This window comes from Rhodnius prolixus, unplaced genomic scaffold (genome assembly GCF_049639745.1).
Source record: "Rhodnius prolixus isolate KJV_2025 unplaced genomic scaffold, Rpr scaffold_3, whole genome shotgun sequence".
Taxonomy (NCBI): domain Eukaryota; kingdom Metazoa; phylum Arthropoda; class Insecta; order Hemiptera; family Reduviidae; genus Rhodnius; species Rhodnius prolixus.
Genome location: NW_027411603.1, coordinates 6,725,375 through 6,744,007, shown reverse-complemented (window position 1 = coordinate 6,744,007; position 18,633 = coordinate 6,725,375). Strand labels below are relative to the sequence as shown.

The 18,633-nt window shown below is 30.9% G+C and overlaps 3 protein-coding genes across 4 annotated transcripts in view; all 3 read right to left on the bottom strand.

The window, feature by feature from the left end:
* Np (serine protease notopleural) overlaps nucleotides 1–1,446 on the bottom strand; it is a 58,670-nt gene extending 57,224 nt beyond the window's left edge. Inside the window, exon 1 of the mRNA XM_074124662.1 lies at nucleotides 833–1,446. The gene's annotated coding sequence lies outside the window, so the exon portion shown is untranslated. The remainder of the gene's footprint in view (nucleotides 1–832) is intronic.
* Nucleotides 1,447–3,340: 1,894 nt separating this feature from the next.
* On the bottom strand, nucleotides 3,341–9,153 carry Nop17l (PIH1 domain-containing protein Nop17-like). The gene is made up of 5 exons (XM_074125752.1): nucleotides 6,999–9,153; nucleotides 6,763–6,870; nucleotides 6,071–6,211; nucleotides 5,794–5,957; nucleotides 3,341–3,888 (listed from the first exon to the last, which is right to left on the bottom strand). Exons 1-5 carry the CDS (start codon nucleotides 8,640–8,642, stop codon nucleotides 3,588–3,590), a joined length of 2,358 nt encoding a protein of 785 aa, XP_073981853.1. The 5' UTR covers nucleotides 8,643–9,153; the 3' UTR covers nucleotides 3,341–3,587.
* A 396-nt stretch (nucleotides 9,154–9,549) lies between these two features.
* LOC141453037 (beta-glucuronidase-like) lies at nucleotides 9,550–18,577 on the bottom strand. Of its 2 annotated transcripts, none has more exons than XM_074125754.1 (14): nucleotides 18,279–18,577; nucleotides 17,563–17,686; nucleotides 16,570–16,743; nucleotides 16,299–16,495; nucleotides 15,537–15,679; nucleotides 14,324–14,511; nucleotides 13,133–13,285; nucleotides 12,877–13,049; nucleotides 11,555–11,698; nucleotides 11,387–11,471; nucleotides 10,936–11,112; nucleotides 10,698–10,836; nucleotides 9,946–10,030; nucleotides 9,550–9,856 (listed from the first exon to the last, which is right to left on the bottom strand). In XM_074125754.1, exons 1-14 carry the CDS (start codon nucleotides 18,341–18,343, stop codon nucleotides 9,772–9,774), a joined length of 1,932 nt encoding a protein of 643 aa, XP_073981855.1. In that variant the 5' UTR covers nucleotides 18,344–18,577; the 3' UTR covers nucleotides 9,550–9,771. The 2 variants fall into 2 exon arrangements, with proteins under 2 accessions (XP_073981855.1, XP_073981854.1); XM_074125753.1 differs by having other exon boundaries at nucleotides 17,563–17,707; nucleotides 18,279–18,576.
* Between the last annotated feature and the right edge of the window lie 56 nt (nucleotides 18,578–18,633).

Sequence of the window (18,633 nt, the reverse complement as noted above, 5' to 3'; positions counted from 1 at the left end):
TTTCGTTACATTACACGTTAATGCAGATAGAAGAGGATTTTTTAGCATAAATAGATCTGTAGCGATTTCATTCAGAGAAATAAACTTTACTCTTTCCCATCTCTTTCTTGATGAATTCATAAGGTTAAACATTTTTCTTAAAGTTAATTAATATTTGTAACTTTTGACTTCAATATAATGAAAGGGATTATAAGGGAAGCAAGTATCTAACCTTAAAATCAAATTTCATGAAGTTTCAAAAAGATGCGATAGTTCTACCTGCGTAACAAAAGAAAGCTAAAAAGCTTTCGTTTAAGAGACTGACACTTCCGATCATGCAATTTTGCTCAAAAACGGAATTTCAGCAATATATAATTGTAATATATTATTACATTATTAATATGGAATTCGCACATTTTGTCTTGCTATTTCGTTCTTACTTGGTATTTACTAACTTACTGAATCGTCGTAAATGGTACATAAGCAACAGTTACAACCATCCATTTTAAACTGAAATAGCACGTTAGAGGATAGCCTAACAACCATCTCCTTCAGATATGCAAAAGATTTTTCTTCTTCTTTTTGGTTTTGAATAGATTTTCTTGACTCACTCACTTGCACTCTAACAGACCACGAAAACTTCCTTTTTTTCACTCAGAAAACTTGAAAATTTATTTTTCAGTGGACACGCGATTTCAAAAATTGAACTAGATCGCTATTTGTACTAGCTGGCAGCTTACTTTTACAAAAATCCGAATGCACATCTGTATTTACTAAGATTAAAGTATAACAAAGCAGTTATAAAGAAAAAATGGAAACAAAAATTAGTATCTAAGATACCTAAAAGACTTACTCTATGAAAATGTGGTTGGCCACGCAAGTCTTCATCAGTTATGCCCGTTTTCGGGCGTTCATCCTTTATGAGGTTCATGTATCAACAGCCGTAGAGTTTAACTTCCATTTAAAAACTTCATCTAACACTCAGTATATTGAAGTCAATTCCGATCATAGATTTGAGCATCTAATCCAACTTATTTAAACTCGTAATTTATATGAAACGTTTTGATCCACTTAACTACATTTTTTTTCCTTTTGAATTAAATCATATACTATATTTAAGATACTAAGTTAATTCTGAATTGAAGCCAGTGTTTCTTGCTTGTATTTATGTAAGGTTTTGTTTTTTAACAATTACCTTAACAATGTTGATATGTATCTACTACCTAGCGGCCATATTTCAGACTAAACATACAATTTTTAAACATTTTCTACTTGATCTTACCTGGCGGTGTATTTTGACACTAAAGCTTGCTTGGCTTTTTTTTAATCCTTTGCCAGTAAAAATACCTATCCTTATTTTTACTTACATCCTGTAAAAGCTAATATTAACTAAGTATAATCAACTTGAAATCGTTGAAAAACTATAATCTTTGGAATTGGATCTAAATTAGTGTTAACACTTTTGGTAAAGGACGGAGAGCGTGCACCGCACACGACGGAGTCGTCCATTTCAATAAAAAGTAATAAGAAAAAATATATATGAGAAATAAACAAAGTATCTATTATTAATTTAGCAAGAAAGAGTGAACTGGCCCCCTACGCAAATATAGACTACTTCAGATTTGCGAAATCAACTAGCCGCGAGAGACGATTATCATCAAAACAGGGTTAAACGAATATACCTTAATACCAAAAATTGTTGGCGCGTCCATTGATACCATCTCAAGATAAAAGGGGAAAAAATACATTAAAATGGCTTTTCCGTTGGAGGAATCTTCATCGTTAGGTTTCTGCTGGACCCTATGGAAGTAAACCAAAGAAATATAAAGTTTAAGCTTGTAATTTTTTTTCTTTTTAAGCTTGAATGTTTACGAATGCACTCAAAACAGAAAACGTTTCCTACGAACCTCTTTTACAAAAACTGAGAAGACCTGAAAAACTCTATTTAGGAACTTTGCCACGATTGCGATTCACTAAACCTCTAAACAATCATTGCTTAGAATGCTTATATTCTCCTATAGAATGCACCTTATACCCATGTTTAAGGTAATGAATTTAAAGGAGCTTTGGAGAGTAATATCAAAAGAAGGAAAAGTAGTAAATTTTATTAGTATGAGAAGATAACCATTAAATTTTTTGGTTCTATATAGATTTCACATAGATCAGAATTTGCTGTTAGCGGCTACTAACACAGCCAAATTGTCACCGATTCTAAAAAAATAACATTGTTATTGTCACTCTTTTTAAATATCCACATTTACTTATTAAATCTCTTTAGTGCTGCAAAGAGAGATTAGAATACTGGGTTACGAGGTGAAAAATGGGATTAATTTTACCATTCCTTTCGTCACACAAGTTGCAAAAACACGTTACAGAAATTTCCATCTTAACATTCAAACACATCACAATCCACTGGTACAACATCTATCTTCAAGAACATTTCCAGACGTCTTAAAAGACAGTGGCCTCGCGATCTCCTCTCTGATGAAGAGAGTCAGTAGAAAGTAAAATGTTATTGGAGTGTTACCACTGGGTAACTTCTCCGCTCTGTTATTCTGTATTTTTTGTTATCATTGTTGCTTATAACGCAAAATGCGTTGATTGTAACCAAATAAATGATTGAAAAAAAAAAAAAAAATATTTACCATTAAAGGTCTGGTTGATGAGAATAAGTTATCCTTTGTTTTATTCTATATTATTACGCTTTCTCCTGCAGTTTTTGACGATTGACCCTTAATAATTTTAATGGACTGTTTGTTATTTACACTTTTTTTTTTTTGTCGCTGAGAGATCTTTTGTGAATTCAACTGTTGGTAAACGTTCTTTACTAAACTTAATTCAATTATAAATCATAAAATATAAAGATGATGACAAACCGTATAATTGGGCTAAATTGATTCTTTTGGAAGCCAATGTAGTACCACTCTGCAACTTACAACAAATAATTAATATTTCTAATACAAATGATATTAACTAAGAGATGGCAAATTTAAAAAGAACATAAGATTGGTTTTTACGAAGATCATAACAAAATAAATAAATAAAATAATAAAAATTCATTCGTAGTACTGGTTTTCTTAATTTGCCCACAATCTTCGGACAATAATTTTCGAGCTACCATAAAATCAATAAATTTATTTATTTAAAACGGGCATTTTTAAAACGAGCAAGATGAAAATTTAATTTCTAAAATTGGACACGTCCGTGAAAAATACATTTAAACGGGAATTTAAAAAAAAAAAAAAAAATAGTGACTTTTTTCAAATATAAAAGTGGAAATTTCAGTTGAGAACACAAAATAAAAAAGTTTGAAAAAAATTAAGTGATAATAAGGAACAAAAAAAATGCGTTTTCTACTTACAAGATTTTAAATTACTAAATGCAATCTATTAATTCATTTATTGAAGTGTACAAATTTTTACAAAAAAGTGCCTTTTTAATGCCTCATTATTTTCCTAAGTAGTTTTCTTTATAAGTAGTTACGTTTTTGAACTTTTTTTTTTCCAAATTTATGAGATCTATAATTACTTTTTTAGTACGTACTTTAAATTGAACTAATTGTGGCTGAATGCACAATAAAAATGATTAACATATTTCTATATTTGCAATTAATCAACAACAAAATGATTTTGCTTAGCCGTGGCAGCCGCTTTTCTTTGATTTTTAGCGCCCCTTCGGCGATGTTTTTTGGAAGACGGTATAACAGTGGATGCCGATGATGCAGTATTACTACCACTACTATCATCAGATGATAAATCCGATAGTTCAGACAATGAATCAAATTCATCTCGATCGGTTTCACTTTCTTCAGATCCAGCAGATGATAACATACGTTCACTTGCTGCTTTCTTTCTATTTCTAGACTTTTTTTCATTTTTCTTACGCTGTCCTAATATGCTTGAATTGGCTCTGCAATAGAAAAAAAAAAAATTGTTACTGGCATTTAATACATAATACTTAAGCATTATTAATTATAAAACCTCAAAAAAAAAAAAAGAAAGTGCAATGAATACTATTTCCTGAAGAAATAAATGTTCACCTGGGCAGAATTTGTATAAGGGAGGGGGATACTTTATGTATCACTTTTTCCAAAAAACGAGCTTTGTCATAAGATGCTGTTCCGAAGTACATCCCAGTAATCCCGGGAAAACTGGCTTTCAGACTGTATCATTCTATTATATACGCACAGCTGATATTATAAGAAAAAGATAAACAATTCTAAGCATGTAACTTTCTCAGACATCCCAGGTCGGCTTTATTAGTTAACCATTCAAGTCCAACGAAGATAATCTAAGAGTGTGGGACCGCCTGGATAGGTAATGTTTCATGGCTACATACTGTCTGAAGTTACGAGCAGTCTGGATAAAGCATAACGAGTTGGCAGCCTCTGGTGTAAAGGGCTGAAGCAATTATTATTGGATACAATAAATATTACTAGAAGTAGCACTTAAGTTGGCTGTATGGTGAAAAGCACTTGCGATATTAAACCAAGAATCTGTAATTTCATTTTCATACAAAATCGAAAAGATTGTGTTCATAAAAGAAGTAAAAAATATATTAAAAAAATAGAGGATTCGCCAGGCTGAGCATGAAATATCAAAAAGTGTTCCTTTATTAAAAATTACGCATTAAAAAGCACTCTTTATACATATACATATGAATAAATTAACCATTTCTTCATATTTCACGAATATTTTAGCAAATCAAGAAACAAGGATAAGAAGAAATACAAAAAGCTCAAGATTCAGATTGTAGTAATTTGATGGATTTTTCATCATAATCATTTAGAATCATTAGAAGAATATTTTAAGATTAATTGACTGATGAAGAGAGGCGACTGTTTAAAAGTTAGAATACATGAGTAGTTAAAAAAATGAACACGATCAGCGACTGAAATTTGTTTACTAAATTTGCAGAAGATAACAAATCAAAGGTTGTAACGTCCCATTTACACCACCGAACAAGAAAACTCACTAAGTTAAGGTTGGTTGACAACATCTGGGTTGTTAGAAGCAAACATCAGTAAATAATAACTGTTACTACGTTTTTTGTTTAAGTGCGTAGAAAACAATAACAACTTCAGAATGTTCTGAGGAAATTATTAAAATGAAGGTTAAATAAGTAGATGAGTATAGAATCTAAGTACGATTTCTACTGCATACAGAAAAGTCACACTTCACACAAATTGCCGAAAATGGTGCTAGTTAAATGATTAGGTAATGATCTCTTTTCTGGAGATGATAATACAGAGTGCCTAGGTGCTACTTCCCGAACTGATGTTAATTTACCGATGGTAAAAAATTTGGATAGGCTTTATCTTATTATCCTACTTACTAAGATAGTCTTCAAATCTAAGATGATTTTTCACTTAACAGCAAAATCCTTTCCGACAACTCCCGATTTACACAGAAGACGGTTTAGAGGTATATATCAGTGCACTTTACTCTGAACGTGGAGGTCTCCAGTACGCGATTATAATACTTTCTCTTCCCAGGAATCTCTATAGTCCAACGATTGTGGTGGGAACAATGATGGAAATACAAGAGAATCTGCCGTGTCTTGTGAAGGTTCTGGAAGCCTTCAGCGAGTTAAATGAAAATGAAGATATACAGGGAAATATCAAATTCCTATTTTCTAAGATCTTCCAGTTTTAACTATTTGGTTACATTCGAAAAGGCCCGCTAACAATGCTACACAGAAGACATTATCATCATAATCACTAACAACTAATTATTTTACGTTCATGAACAACAAAAATTTGTATTTCTATTAAAAATGATTAATTTGATCAATTAATTATAATCAAAATTTTACCGAAATATTTTTTTCGACACAACATCGCTAAACCTCACGGTTTTTTTATTCGTGGCAAGATCTTCATGTGATTCAGAATCCAGTGAAGACCAAGCGTTGTAATCATCCGTGTGCGACTCGGACAGACTTCTACTTCCTTTTAGTATACTCCTCTTACCACACGACTAAAAACCAAATCAAATATAAAACTTATTAATAAAGATCAAATTTTATAGATTATGTAAAATAAAGAATAATAAGATTGGCAACTGTTACGAAATAAGAGCTAAAAACTTACAAAAACTTCTGGAAGTTCATTTGATTCTGACAATGTTCTATTTTTAAACTTGGTTTTATCCGCAACAGGACGACTGTTGACCAAGGTAGAATTTTCTTCCCTACTTTCCTGATTTTCATCGTTAATGTTATCATTTCCCTTCTATTAAAATAAGAATATATAAAAAATTAAGTAATTGTTCATTATTTCAATTTTATTTTTAAATCGTTCATGCCTTTTGATACTTAAAACCTGATCGCCAAAGATAAGTAAAAATATAAACAAATAAATTAAAATAAAATTAATTTAAACTGCAATTAATCTTGCCAGGTAATTTCACATCATACTGGATATGTTCCAATTGGGATTCTATGTCATTAACAGGCCAGAATATAAAAAAATCAATTTAGAAATTACTATTGAGCACAATTAAAGAAAATTCTTTAATATTAAGGGTTAATAGTCTGATTTTCCATACAGAAAATACTTACATATATTTTTAAAATAGATAATTTAACAGTCTTTTTAAAATGAAAAATTAAAAAAAAAAAATGAAAGGGCAAAATCTTTGGAAAACGAGTAAAGAAAAATTTGTAGACGCAAACAAGTTAAGGGTGTGCGCTCAGCTTCTGGAGGTCCTTGATACGGTTACATATATTACATAGGTTGGAAGAATGGCCACAAAATGAATAGGAATGTCAGAAAGTACTTACCTTTACACTTTCGATGGGTTTATTATCATTGGAATTTGCATAAATTTCATTTTCGTGAGACTTTCCCTCTACAAGCAATGTCTGATTTTCCAAATTCTTCAATATATCCTGAAAAATTTTTTAAACAACATCTTAGGTCAAATCACATATTATTTCTTATTAATATTTGTAAAAATTTAAATGGTAATAGTTAAATAATCTATTGTAAAATAAAATCAAAAGAAAAAGTTGTATACCTCTTTCGAATCTGAAGAAACAGCTTCAAAAGAAGAATCAATTTCTTTTTCTTTCAATGAGTCCAAAGATGTTCCAATAAAATATGAATTAACTTTGTTACTGGAAAGTGTTTGAATATTTATTGTAGCATTTAAACAGCTATCCCAAACATCAATATTAAGGGTTGACGTATGAATCTTGATACCTGGAATTCTTATACAGAATGCATAGTACAGAGGAAAAAATCCAGCTCCAAGTGAGCAAAATTTAACATGAACACCTTCGTTAAAAGCAACAAATTGATGGGCAACACTTTGAGGATCAATATTTTCCACAATCATTTTAAAAGATAATAAACTTTCCTTAATAATTACTTCATTGGGTGGAAAGGAATAATGAAAATCAGGATTAAGAAACTGTGATTTCACTTCTTCGCTAGTCCTTAATACTCCACTTGAATTTTCATTTTGCTTTTCCTCACAAACTTTGTCATCAATCACTTGAAGCAATTCAACATTTTTCCGTACATCTTCTTCACTAGATGAACAATTATTTTGGTTTGCATCACTTTCTATTCCACTATCTTCTCTAAAAAAATCAGGTGGATTATATTTACCTCTTTTAACAGGCAAAACAACAATCAACTTTTTCTTAGCTTTATCAAATTTAGCACTTCCACTTTCATCATCGACATCGTAAGGTAAGGTCACATTTAATTTGTACTTTGCAGGTTTTTCGCTAATCAAACACAAAGATTTATCCACAATATCTAGATTAAAATCTGCGGCAGAACTTGCCAGTGGCAAGTCAATTTCGACAACCAAATCTGAAGGGATAGCTCCATGGAATTTGGAGTCCGGAGCGTAAGTATATTCTTGCATTTCGAGACGTCTTCTGTGTTTTATAATATATCTTGGCGTAGTATAAAGATTAGTATCACCTTCTTGTTTATTGATTCTTGGAGTCGTCACTTTAGGATTGTATTCATTTTTTGGAGGAGGATATGGGTACGGACACTGAGCAAATATTTCACTCTCCTCTTCCCTTGGTGCTGCATCTTTCCTCATTTTACGAATAACGGTGGCAACTTCACTTCCCTTGTATTGCATTTTTGGAAATGTATGATTTTTTCTATCTAATTTTACCTTGAATGAATCTTCAACAGCGGACAAAGCTATATCATTCACTAAATTCCTTATTCGAGCATTCTTTTTAGCTAGATGTAACGTATCCGGATGAAATACCACATCAAAAACTTTGCAGTACTGATTTTGTTTATCTAGATCGTCTCGAGGATGTCCTTGCAAATATGGTATTGACCAGGAGAGTCCGGGTGTACCATTTTCAGTAGTAATTGTCGAAGAAGGTTTATCAACTTTTTCATTGCTACAAATGTTTATAAAAGCTTTTCTTTTACCATCTACACTACTTTTGATCACGTAACCAGGTGCAGGATGGATAAAAGTAACATCTACGCCTCGCTCTCTCTCAAATTCGGTCAATTCTTTCTCATAAAGGGCCTTATTTTTTGGGTCAGTAATCTCTTGAAAATATTCATTCAAAAGATTACGAAAACCTTCTTTCTTAAGAGCTTCACCTATTTCTTTTAACTCAGCTTTTGAGATATCTAATTCTCTTGGTTCAACTGCTGAATTAAATGCCATTTAGGTTAATATGGCAAATTAAAAAATAAAACAAAATTTACTACACTTACTGAAAACAAATTGGGGTCATCAAAATTGAAGTGAAATTTTACTTGCCGGCATAAGATCATTTATCTGTTATTGCACGTTTGTTAATTGTTTAGCACACTTTAAACACTACTTGATTATGACATAGAAAAGAATAAGATTAACAGAAACAAATAAAGTTTATAAATTGCGTGTTAAAATTTACTCAATTATACAGACACCAACTGTATCTCACTGATTGATATTTTGTTTATCTTAAAAAGTTGTCGGCACCACAATCGATATCACTGTTACTCAAAATAGAATTCTTATATATTTGAATAACTAAAAACGAGTAAAAGAATCCGATTTCCAAAATTTCTTTTAAAAATAAAGAAAAAATAAACAAAGGTTAAAATCGCAAAGGATACCTTTCTTTTTGAAGATATAAAAATTAGGGCCCCCCACTTTGAAATTTTATTCACATTTATATATTTTATTAACATTTATATTCCTTAAAATTTGGTCTGTTGAATGGTATCTCTTGTTGGAATTGATAACAATTTTTTAAAATATTCTAAAAATGTAATTAGTTTACATTCTGCAGATGATTGTAATTTAAGAAAATACGTGCAGCTATTTGAGTTTGGTGACTTGCAAAGAAAATTTGAAAAAACTTTTGTAAGTGATAAAACTAAGAAAATATTTGTTAATAAAAATCCATACTCTTCTTGGAATATAAAAACCCTTAAACTTTCCCATAATAAAATTTAAAAATTATAAATAAATAAAAACTCTTAACTACAATGCTAAAGCTAGCAAATCTCTCAAATGGAGAAACCCCTAATTTTTAAATTTTGTGCCTGGATCTTTTTTTTTAATAAAATGAAAACAGTTTTAGTTTTGAGTTTGGAAAATTAGAAAATTCCGAATTTTCCGTTTTAATCCCTTCTAAAATGAACACATAAATGAACAAAAAATGTGCTTTATGTTTTTAACAAAACGAGTAATTTATTAAAATTATTATTTTCTTGAACTAATAATTAAGTTAAGTTTAAATAAATACTTCCTTTTTATATATAAAGAAGTAAAAAAAAAAAAAAAGTGTACAATTTTTTCCTGTTCAATTGGTATTTTCGTTATCATAAAAATTCATTATTTCCGGCCATTCGTATCTTGAATTGAATTTTTTTGAGAGTCTTTCAAATCTGAAATTTAAAATATTTTTGCAAAGTTATTGGTACAATAAGAGTATATGTGAAAATGCTTTATATTTGGGAAATCTAAAATACCGTACCTTCTTTTTAAAGCGTACGCAACACTTTTTGGCTGTCGGTTTCTTGTAAACGCGCCTTTCATACAACCACCTGGCCTAATATATCCTAAATAACAATAATAATAATAGGCGCTAAGTTTTGAGATGTCAATGCCCAATAAAAAAATCTTCAAATGCTCACATGAGATTTGTTACAGAGACGTAGCGATATATGGTAGTTATCCAGAAACAAGGTCTCTGTACCTGAATTTAAGAGGTACATAATTATGTACTAGGAACGCAAGACGATAGATACAGACTGCTGCTAGGATCAATACTTTTCTGAGAATGTTGGAAGAGGCATACCTTCCTGGAGGTGTTGAGGGAAAATAATATTTTCACAGCAAGGAGTGGTTAGCCCCAAGTGGTATTCCGCTTTTTCTAGGATAAACTTGGACAGCCTGTATAGTAAACAGGTATTGGAGAGGAACTAGCCTTCCCAGATTCATCCTAATTTAATCTTTGGAGTCTTCTTCAAAATATCTGAAGAGAAAGAAAAAAAAGGGAAGGAGTGAGGAATGGAGAACAGTTAAAGGAAAGCCGGCAGTTATTTTGCCTACCGGTTCCTTGTTTTTCTAAAAATTTGTTCTGGAGAACCCCAGCTGAGTGGTTTCATAACCTGAGCTGTAGGTTGAGTGCCTCATAGGCGCATAATAGATTTATTTAGGTCGCAGTGCGTTACAACTCGATAGAATGGTAGATTGCTCAAAAATACATTTACACAAGAAAAATACCTTGAGGCGTATGAAAATCAGCGAAATTCCACATCATTTCCCCTATGAAGAATCCCAGTTTTTTAACAGCATCAAAAGCATTAAAATGTTCATGTACTATGTCTACTTGATAGTTTTCACTCCACATTGTTGAAGGCAGCTGTAAAGATATAAATACATATTTTGTTTTAATCGATTTACAAATTAATTTAAATATTTTTTTGGTATTACTATTGTAATATAGACAAAAAAAAAATACCGCATGTAGACCAGCCAGCGCACCAGCACCATATTCAGTGTAAATCAATGGCCTTTGATACTGATGAAACCATCGTTTTATTTCTTCAATAGTTTGATACTGTATCAATTCCAATTGCCCTCCATCACTGTACCACGCGTTGTATCGATTTAAACAAATAATATCCACATGTTTTACCTATACAACATAAAAACATTCAATTCATTGAAATTAATAAAGTAATTGAATCCATTGCTTATATAAACCAATAAACGTCAAAACTTTTAAGGTAAAAGCACTTCATGACAACAAAAAATAAGCTCCTTTAATGATACTAATTATTCACTAATACTTGAATAAGTCCTCTGGAAACGTAGAAAGAAAATTCTATATATTTATTTAACATAAGTGCGTTAACATTTACCAACCATTCTAACATCTATATTCATATCCATATTTAGATAATACATACCGCTTTATCATTTTCAACCATTTGACTGGTAACAAATGTTACTGGACGAGAAATATCCATAGCCTTCATATGACTCACCAAAATTCTAAAAATTAAATCAATTAATTAATAAATACAATTACCTACCTATTTTAAAATAAACTCAAAATAAATAACATTTATACTTACTCAAAATAAATGTCTGATTCATTTTTATTAGACATAGGCTCGTTTGCAAGTGACCACATTATGATGCTTGCATGATTTCCAAATTCTTTATAAATCTCTGTCATTACCTCTTTATGTCTAGCTAATATAGTATCATCGAAATTGCTTAAATAAATTAAAAACAATATTAAAGAAATGTAATGGAGTAATTGATACATTAATTCAGTTAATTCGTAAGCCATTAAATCTTAAGCTTATAAGCTATAGAAATTACTGGTAAGAATAAACAGTACCTGAGGCGGAAAAAAATGGTTTTACAAATTGATCTTGGTATGTGTAAACTGTTTTGTGAGTAAACTGTTTCGAAGCAGTGAAATATTTAAGTGGAGTATTGTTATGTTATTTGTCATGATTTTGAGTTATGCCAGAAGTCCATTTTGTGATGTTCTTTGCTGTTATTAATTATTGCTTTATCCTCCTTCTTTATCATAAAAATGTATACTTGTATCTTTAATACATTAAAATGAAAAAATAATAACAATAGATAAATAGTATTAATGGTTAAATAATAATAGAATTAAAACAAAAAGAAAACAAAGTTTCTCATTTACATTATATACACCAAGGTCTATAATTTTATTTATATATTTTATAACATTCGGACAACATTCGTTGCCACTTGTGAAGTTAAAGTAATTATAAGAAATACATTTCGCACCCGAAATTTTGATTTAAATAGAAAAATAATAGTTTTATTAACAAAAAAGTGTAGCCTAAGGGAAGACTAAAGGTGGAATGCTTTCGTTTTTATGAATGATAATCGCTCCCATAATTAATTGCCAGCCGTCTGCATCGCACTGTAATTGTCGAAAAGCATTATGTTCGGATATGTTAACCGGGACTCTGGGGATTTGAGAATCAATTAGTCCAGGTGATGGAATTCACAGAAAGAAAAACTACATTTGGGCTATAAGGGCACGAATGGCAATGTCCAGGAAAGAGGCAAAAATTGTCAATGTTCTCAACTCAACATTACGGTTTTTCCTGCAATTCGTCTGTTGGAGTTTTAATAAGAACCATAAGGCTACTGAAATTCTGCGTAAGTATAATCCAAGAAAATGGAATAAACAAATTAATTCAAAGGAAAGAAGAAATAAAATAAAATACCCTGGTAAATATAAACTCCTAATAATGAGAATGAATAAGAAGGATCAGGCAAAAAATAACTGCTTAAATTTGGTGAATCGTATCTTGTATACTTTGTGAAGATAAGTTACGTACTAAAGCTTTTGTGAGAATTTCTACATTTATAAGAAGTGAATTAATTTTTTTTTTTTTTTTACCTCAAACTGCAAGCTGGACTCTCCATAATAATCATAATTCCTCTTCGATCAGCAAATTCCACAAATTCTTTAGGATAAGGATAATGTGAAGTTCTTACAGCATTTGCGCCTATCCATTCTAATAAATTCATATCTTTGGTTGTCTGGACTAGATCAAAACCTCTGCCTCTCATCTAAAACATTTCATCTTAAATTAGTAGAGGAAGAAGAAGATAAGATAGAGAAAAATCAAGCTGGTGAGAATCATTAGATATACCTCAGCATCTTGATGCATACCAAAGCCTCGTAAATAAACTCTTACATTGTTAATGAACAAGGACATTTTGTTCCATTTTATAGTTCGTATACCGATCTTCATTTCATACATATCAACTATATTGGGATTTTCAGTATCTTCTAATAAAAGTATCTACAAATAAAAAAAAAAGAAAAAGATCAATATTACTTTTAAGGGGGGTTTAATAATTTTGGTGGAGCCTTTCAGTGGAATATTTTATTGCTTAACGTTCTATTAAATATTTTTAAAATGAATTTATTTCAGATTACCATCGGAGAATTATAATAAAGCCCAACTTCCATACAACCAAAACGTTTTATTGTGAGTTTTTGAAGATCTGGTTGTGATAGAACATCGTGGTTATATTCTTCCCTTTTTAAAGCTTTATCAAATCAATTGTAGTATTTTTGTTTGAGGACCTATTCGATTTTCTCTAAATTATTGCTTTCCTACGCAAGTAACAGATAGCTTAAAAAGAAGGGTAACCACCAAGATAGAACTGGTGTCAGAATCTGGTTGCCGTCAAGTACCAAATGCGAAACGTTCATATTCTGCCGGCTACAAAAAGTACGTTAGAGTAGAGTGTGCAATTCCAAAGCGGAACAGGTTACTCTGTGTACAATCGTTGTTATAAACCAGAGCGAACCAACGTATCACGTAACTCTTTGGTATTCGGCTATTCTTATTTTATTATTATTATTATTATTTTCAGGAATAAGGCCACAACTAGGCATTGCCTCTGGAGTTTTCTGAGAGCTTTTGAGCAACTCTCAATGATTTGCTACGAGTGTGATATCCATTATCAGCTGATCTTGTATTGGTTTAATTTTGGCCAACCACAATTCCGGTTTCACCGCGCATTGGTAGCTGAAGTTTAACACCAACTTATTAGTTTTCCGAAAAGCTTCTTAAATATTTGATCACCTGTTATACTGCTGTCTCAAAGATACTCAATACTACTAATAAAATATCGATTTTTTGGTTGACTGATATAATTTCCACTAAACGTATCATTCTTCCAATCGTCTTACAATTTTCGTACTCCAACATTCCTGTTACATTAGAATGACCGCAGGAATGGCAACATTACAGAAAAAAAAGTTTAGGACCATTCCCTTTTAAAACAGCACAGTAAAGACTTAATTTTAAATATCTAAACGGAATCGATACCTGTAAAGAATAAAGATAACCAACTGGAGATTGACCGCAGTGGGCCGGCCACCATGGTTGGGCTTTTGGTACAAAGATCACTTCCACACATTCTTCAAATTGTGCCACTACATTGTCCAAATCGTCTTTTAACGTCACTTGACAGATGCCTTTATCACTTGTATGTGTTACATTATACTGTACATATCCTATAAGCAAAATTTTTACTAAAAGTAAAAATGGTTATTGCGCAATAAGTAAAACTTATCTATGCAGAATACTAAAATAAATAAATACATGAATATATAAAGAAAACTGTTATTAAAATAAATGCTATCGGCTAATATTCTTCGATTAATGAAGCTCTAATAATTGTACCCCTCTTTTTTTACTGTATCAGTACCAGGAAGTATGCGATCGGGGAAAATTCTCGAAACTACGTTTTGAGGTCTCCTGAGTCAGAAAAAGTGACTTTTAGAAAATGGTTTCCCTTTCTCAGAGTGTGTACGTGAGTAAAAGTGAAAAACATTTCAGAAAAAGAAAAACTGTCAGGAATTGAAATTTTTACATTTCGTTTACATCCATCCTCGGAAAATCCATCAGTATGAAACATTTTTCAAAAAGAAAAAGCGCAATATGAGCACCTCTGCGAAGAGATGTTGGTTTGCTTTCTTTTAAAACAAGGTTTCCACACTTTTTTGTTGTGGTGGCTCACTTTAGCTACTACTAAAACTTGCACCACTATTCACTTATTTAAAGTGACAAATCTTCATAGTAATCAAAGATGGCAAGAAGAGAACAGATGAACAGAAGTGAATAAAACCTTCTTTTTTTTTTAAATCCATTGTTTAAAGAAACAGTGTAAGTTACTATCTTAAAAATTGGAGTAAGAGAATGTCACATGACTGTTTACATCTGTGTTTTTTTAAATATTTATAAACGGTGGGACTGTCCATGCAATTTAAATCTATATATCCATCTGTGGGTCCAAATCTAATATCTTAATTATATTTATACAAATATATCTATAATAAAATATATACATATATATTATAATGAAAAGAAGGATCTCAAAAAGACCTTTAAGGTTTCTCAAGGGTCTCAAATCCTCAACAGATCTTAAACCTTACACCTAAACAAAAAATCTACTTCTAGATTTTTCAAAAAACGTTTAAAATAATAATTGAATTCCAGAGTGAAAATCTAGTCTTGGAAAATGAAAATCCATTCATACCTGTTCCGTTGTAGTGGTATGAAGTAAAAATTTCTACACTTGTAATCAATTCTTTGTACGAATACACAAGAACATGCCCGTTGATGCCAGCATAATCGAAATAGTCAAAGTCATGGCTGTAGCTAAAATAGCCTGGAGGATATCTGCAAAAAATAGGAAAATAATTCAGCTAGTAATTGTATATGTACCTTTCAGGCGCAGAATAATATTGCAAGTATATTAATTACTTATAAATAAATAATTTTTATAAGAAAATTACTTTAGAAGTTTTATTTCAGTGTAATGGGTTGTTTTACATTCTGAATAATGTTAGTTCGGTAGTAATATATAACTTAGAACCTCGAGAATTGTAGTTAGAGATATAAGGCAGTATTTACATCGAGATATAGTTGTTTTATGCATAATAAGATATAATGTAGATATATAATTATAGTGAAACATCATCTCCAAAGTATACAAAGATATATGTATATCTTTATATAACACATTTGGATGAAAATAAAAAGGAAAGTTCTTTTACTCTGGGTACAGTGGCTGAAGGAAACTTAAATACTTCTTCATATTTACAATATTAAGCATTAATAAAACCATGAGATAAGGTCAAATTATATTTTCATTAGAATCGTCAGATTGTTGGCAATGGCATAAATTTCGGCCAAAATTAATGAAAAATATCATCTTTCATGGCGATTGATTGATTCATCCAATTGGAACATAAATTATTGCTTAGAACATCTAAATATACTGTAAATACTAATTTACCTATTCGTATTATTTGGATAGACAAGTTTTCCTTGAGGTATAGACCAATTATTAAGGGTATTATTGACGGCGACAGTTATGAAGAACGTCGGATAAGCCTGTGTCTTTTCTTTATTTGTCATAGCTTCAGAAGGCCAATTAAGTTCGAAGGGTACATGTCCACCTTCATGTTCCCCAGAGTAATATCCGTCTACCCACTATAACACAAAAAGAGAAAAGAAAGATGTTTATTATGAAAGATTTTATGCGCTAATGGCAGACCTTAACTTACCACTTTGCAATAATAATGGATACTTGTAAAGCGTAATCTTAGCAAGTTACCATTCTGCATGCTAGCTGGTAATCTGAAAGTACGTTGGTACCAAACCCATCCTATATAATCTCTGATGGTTCTATTAACAGTAATATCATTGAAACTTGAAGGAACTGGCATGTCTATGTAATCCTGAAAAAGGAAAAAACAGTTATTCTATATAATTAGAAAGTGGAATGCTGAAATTTAGCAAAAAAGCAAGGATTGATACAATTCATAATAGGACTTTAATTACGTTTTCCCGATGGGTGAAAAGTTTTAGAATATTTTATACTGGTGGAAGAAATAAAATTTTTAGTAAAAATGTTAATAAACTTCGTATAAATGAGATCCACAATACTTTGAACCCTTCATCTAGTTCAAAGCCTTGATGTAACTCTACACAACAAATTTACTTTCTTACCTTTTTATAAGACAAAGTAAATTCCGAAAAAAGTCTGAAAGACTTTTTGCCTCTACTCTCAAGCAACTTGAAGACAACTATAATAAACTATCTCCTCCACACTAGAAAGAAGTCTTCAAAATGATGTTATTCTACAGTTGGAGCCTGTTATATAGCAGTAGTATTAAGCAACTCCGGACACATAGAATAAATTTCTTAAGAAAAGCGACTCGACACCCTAAGCTATAATTTACTTCCCCTCCTTAGTTACACATTAAGCCCGGCCCGAAAACGTAAGCGTAACTTACTGAGAAAAAACGAAGCATAATGACCGTTTATTTTAATCTTAAATTGTTTTAAGTAGTGTTATGCAGTAGCATTCAGTTTTGATAAAGGTTTTCTTGGTTGAATACCACTAAGAAGAGAAAATTCGTAAAGGTTCAAGTATCAATACGAAAGTTTAGAACAGAAGTAAAATAATTCATAAACATGCAGTTATTAGAGACTGGAAGAAACGATGAAGAAAGAGCAGAAGAAATGTAATCAATTTAAGAACGTATAATGAATACCTCGAAATTGGAGCTAAACCAAGCTTCTCGGAAGCCTGCCTCTTGATCATCGTGAGGAGAAATCTTGAATTTCCACAGACCATCGAGTGATATGGTTTCTCTTGGTTGAAATTGGTGAAATTCGCTGGTATCGCAAATAACATTGCTTAAATGAAATTCATAAATTTAAACGTATTTAATTTAATAATATGAAAACTGCATTATATAATAAATAATAGTTACTCTTTGATCTAGTAAAATACTTTTAAAATATAATCATCAATGACGAGATCAATATTTCTAGATATGTGAGTATACACTCTTGAGATGATAGCTTTTTATCAATGTCATTTTCGACAAAAATTACTTCCTAAATATTAATGAAATGTTCCAAATAGATAAAATCAAGTTCGGCCGACGCCGATCTAAACACAAAAAAGAAATTGTTTATTATTCGATTTCATTAACTTTTAAAGATTCTGTCAAAGTTTGTCTTCTTGCATTTGTATATAAGATTATGAAGTACTTAAGAAGTACTGACTATTATCTAATTAGTCCTTAAATTTAAGTTTGTATTTTTTCTTGCTTCTATAATTTGAATTTAATTTTAAATATGGTCACAATGCTACCTGTCATCTCAAATCGAAGTATTTTTAATGAAATATAAAATTAGTATATATGCCAATTCATTAAAGTTAAAATATTGTTTACTTATTTAAATATTTTATCATATTTACCTAATACAAAATATAATCCACCATAGTGAAATACAAATTAGCCGTGAACAGGTGAATGCCCTCATTGACAGAAAATACCAGTACTAGTACAAATTTTAGAGTTTACACTTTTCTTATAATAACGTCGGTTATTAGTTACCTACAGAAATCAGTAACTTTAATATCTTTTTTTTTCAAATCTTTTTTGATAGTTCAAATTAGTAATATTGTGAACTACTATATAAAAACAGTAGGCACAGCGAAAATGTTCCTCTTTCCCTTCTGTTAAATATCAGCTTAGAGGTAAAAATAAGGTTACGTTAAAGAGGTTACCATTACCCATAGTACACAAGCGCCCCAATGGCAGCAAAACAAA

Bases quoted from the DNA above. Each gene is read 5' to 3' on its own strand.
- LOC141453037 (XM_074125753.1), bottom strand. From the start codon at position 18,343: ATGAGGGCATTCACCTGTTCACGGCTAATTTGTATTTCACTATGGTGG. The intron at 17,708-18,278 runs GTAAATATGATA...ATTTCATTTAAG, and splicing joins TGGATTATATTTTGTATTAG to CAATGTTATTTGCGATACCA. The intron at 16,496-16,569 runs GTAAGTTAAGGT...TTTGTGTTATAG, and splicing joins TCCATTATTATTGCAAAGTG to TGGGTAGACGGATATTACTC.
- Nop17l (XM_074125752.1), bottom strand. From the start codon at position 8,642: ATGGCATTTAATTCAGCAGTTGAACCAAGAGAATTAGATATCTCAAAA. The intron at 6,212-6,762 runs GTAAGTACTTTC...TTATTTTAATAG, and splicing joins AACCCATCGAAAGTGTAAAG to AAGGGAAATGATAACATTAA. The intron at 3,889-5,793 runs GTAAAATTTTGA...TTTCTATTGCAG, and splicing joins GTGTCGAAAAAAATATTTCG to AGCCAATTCAAGCATATTAG.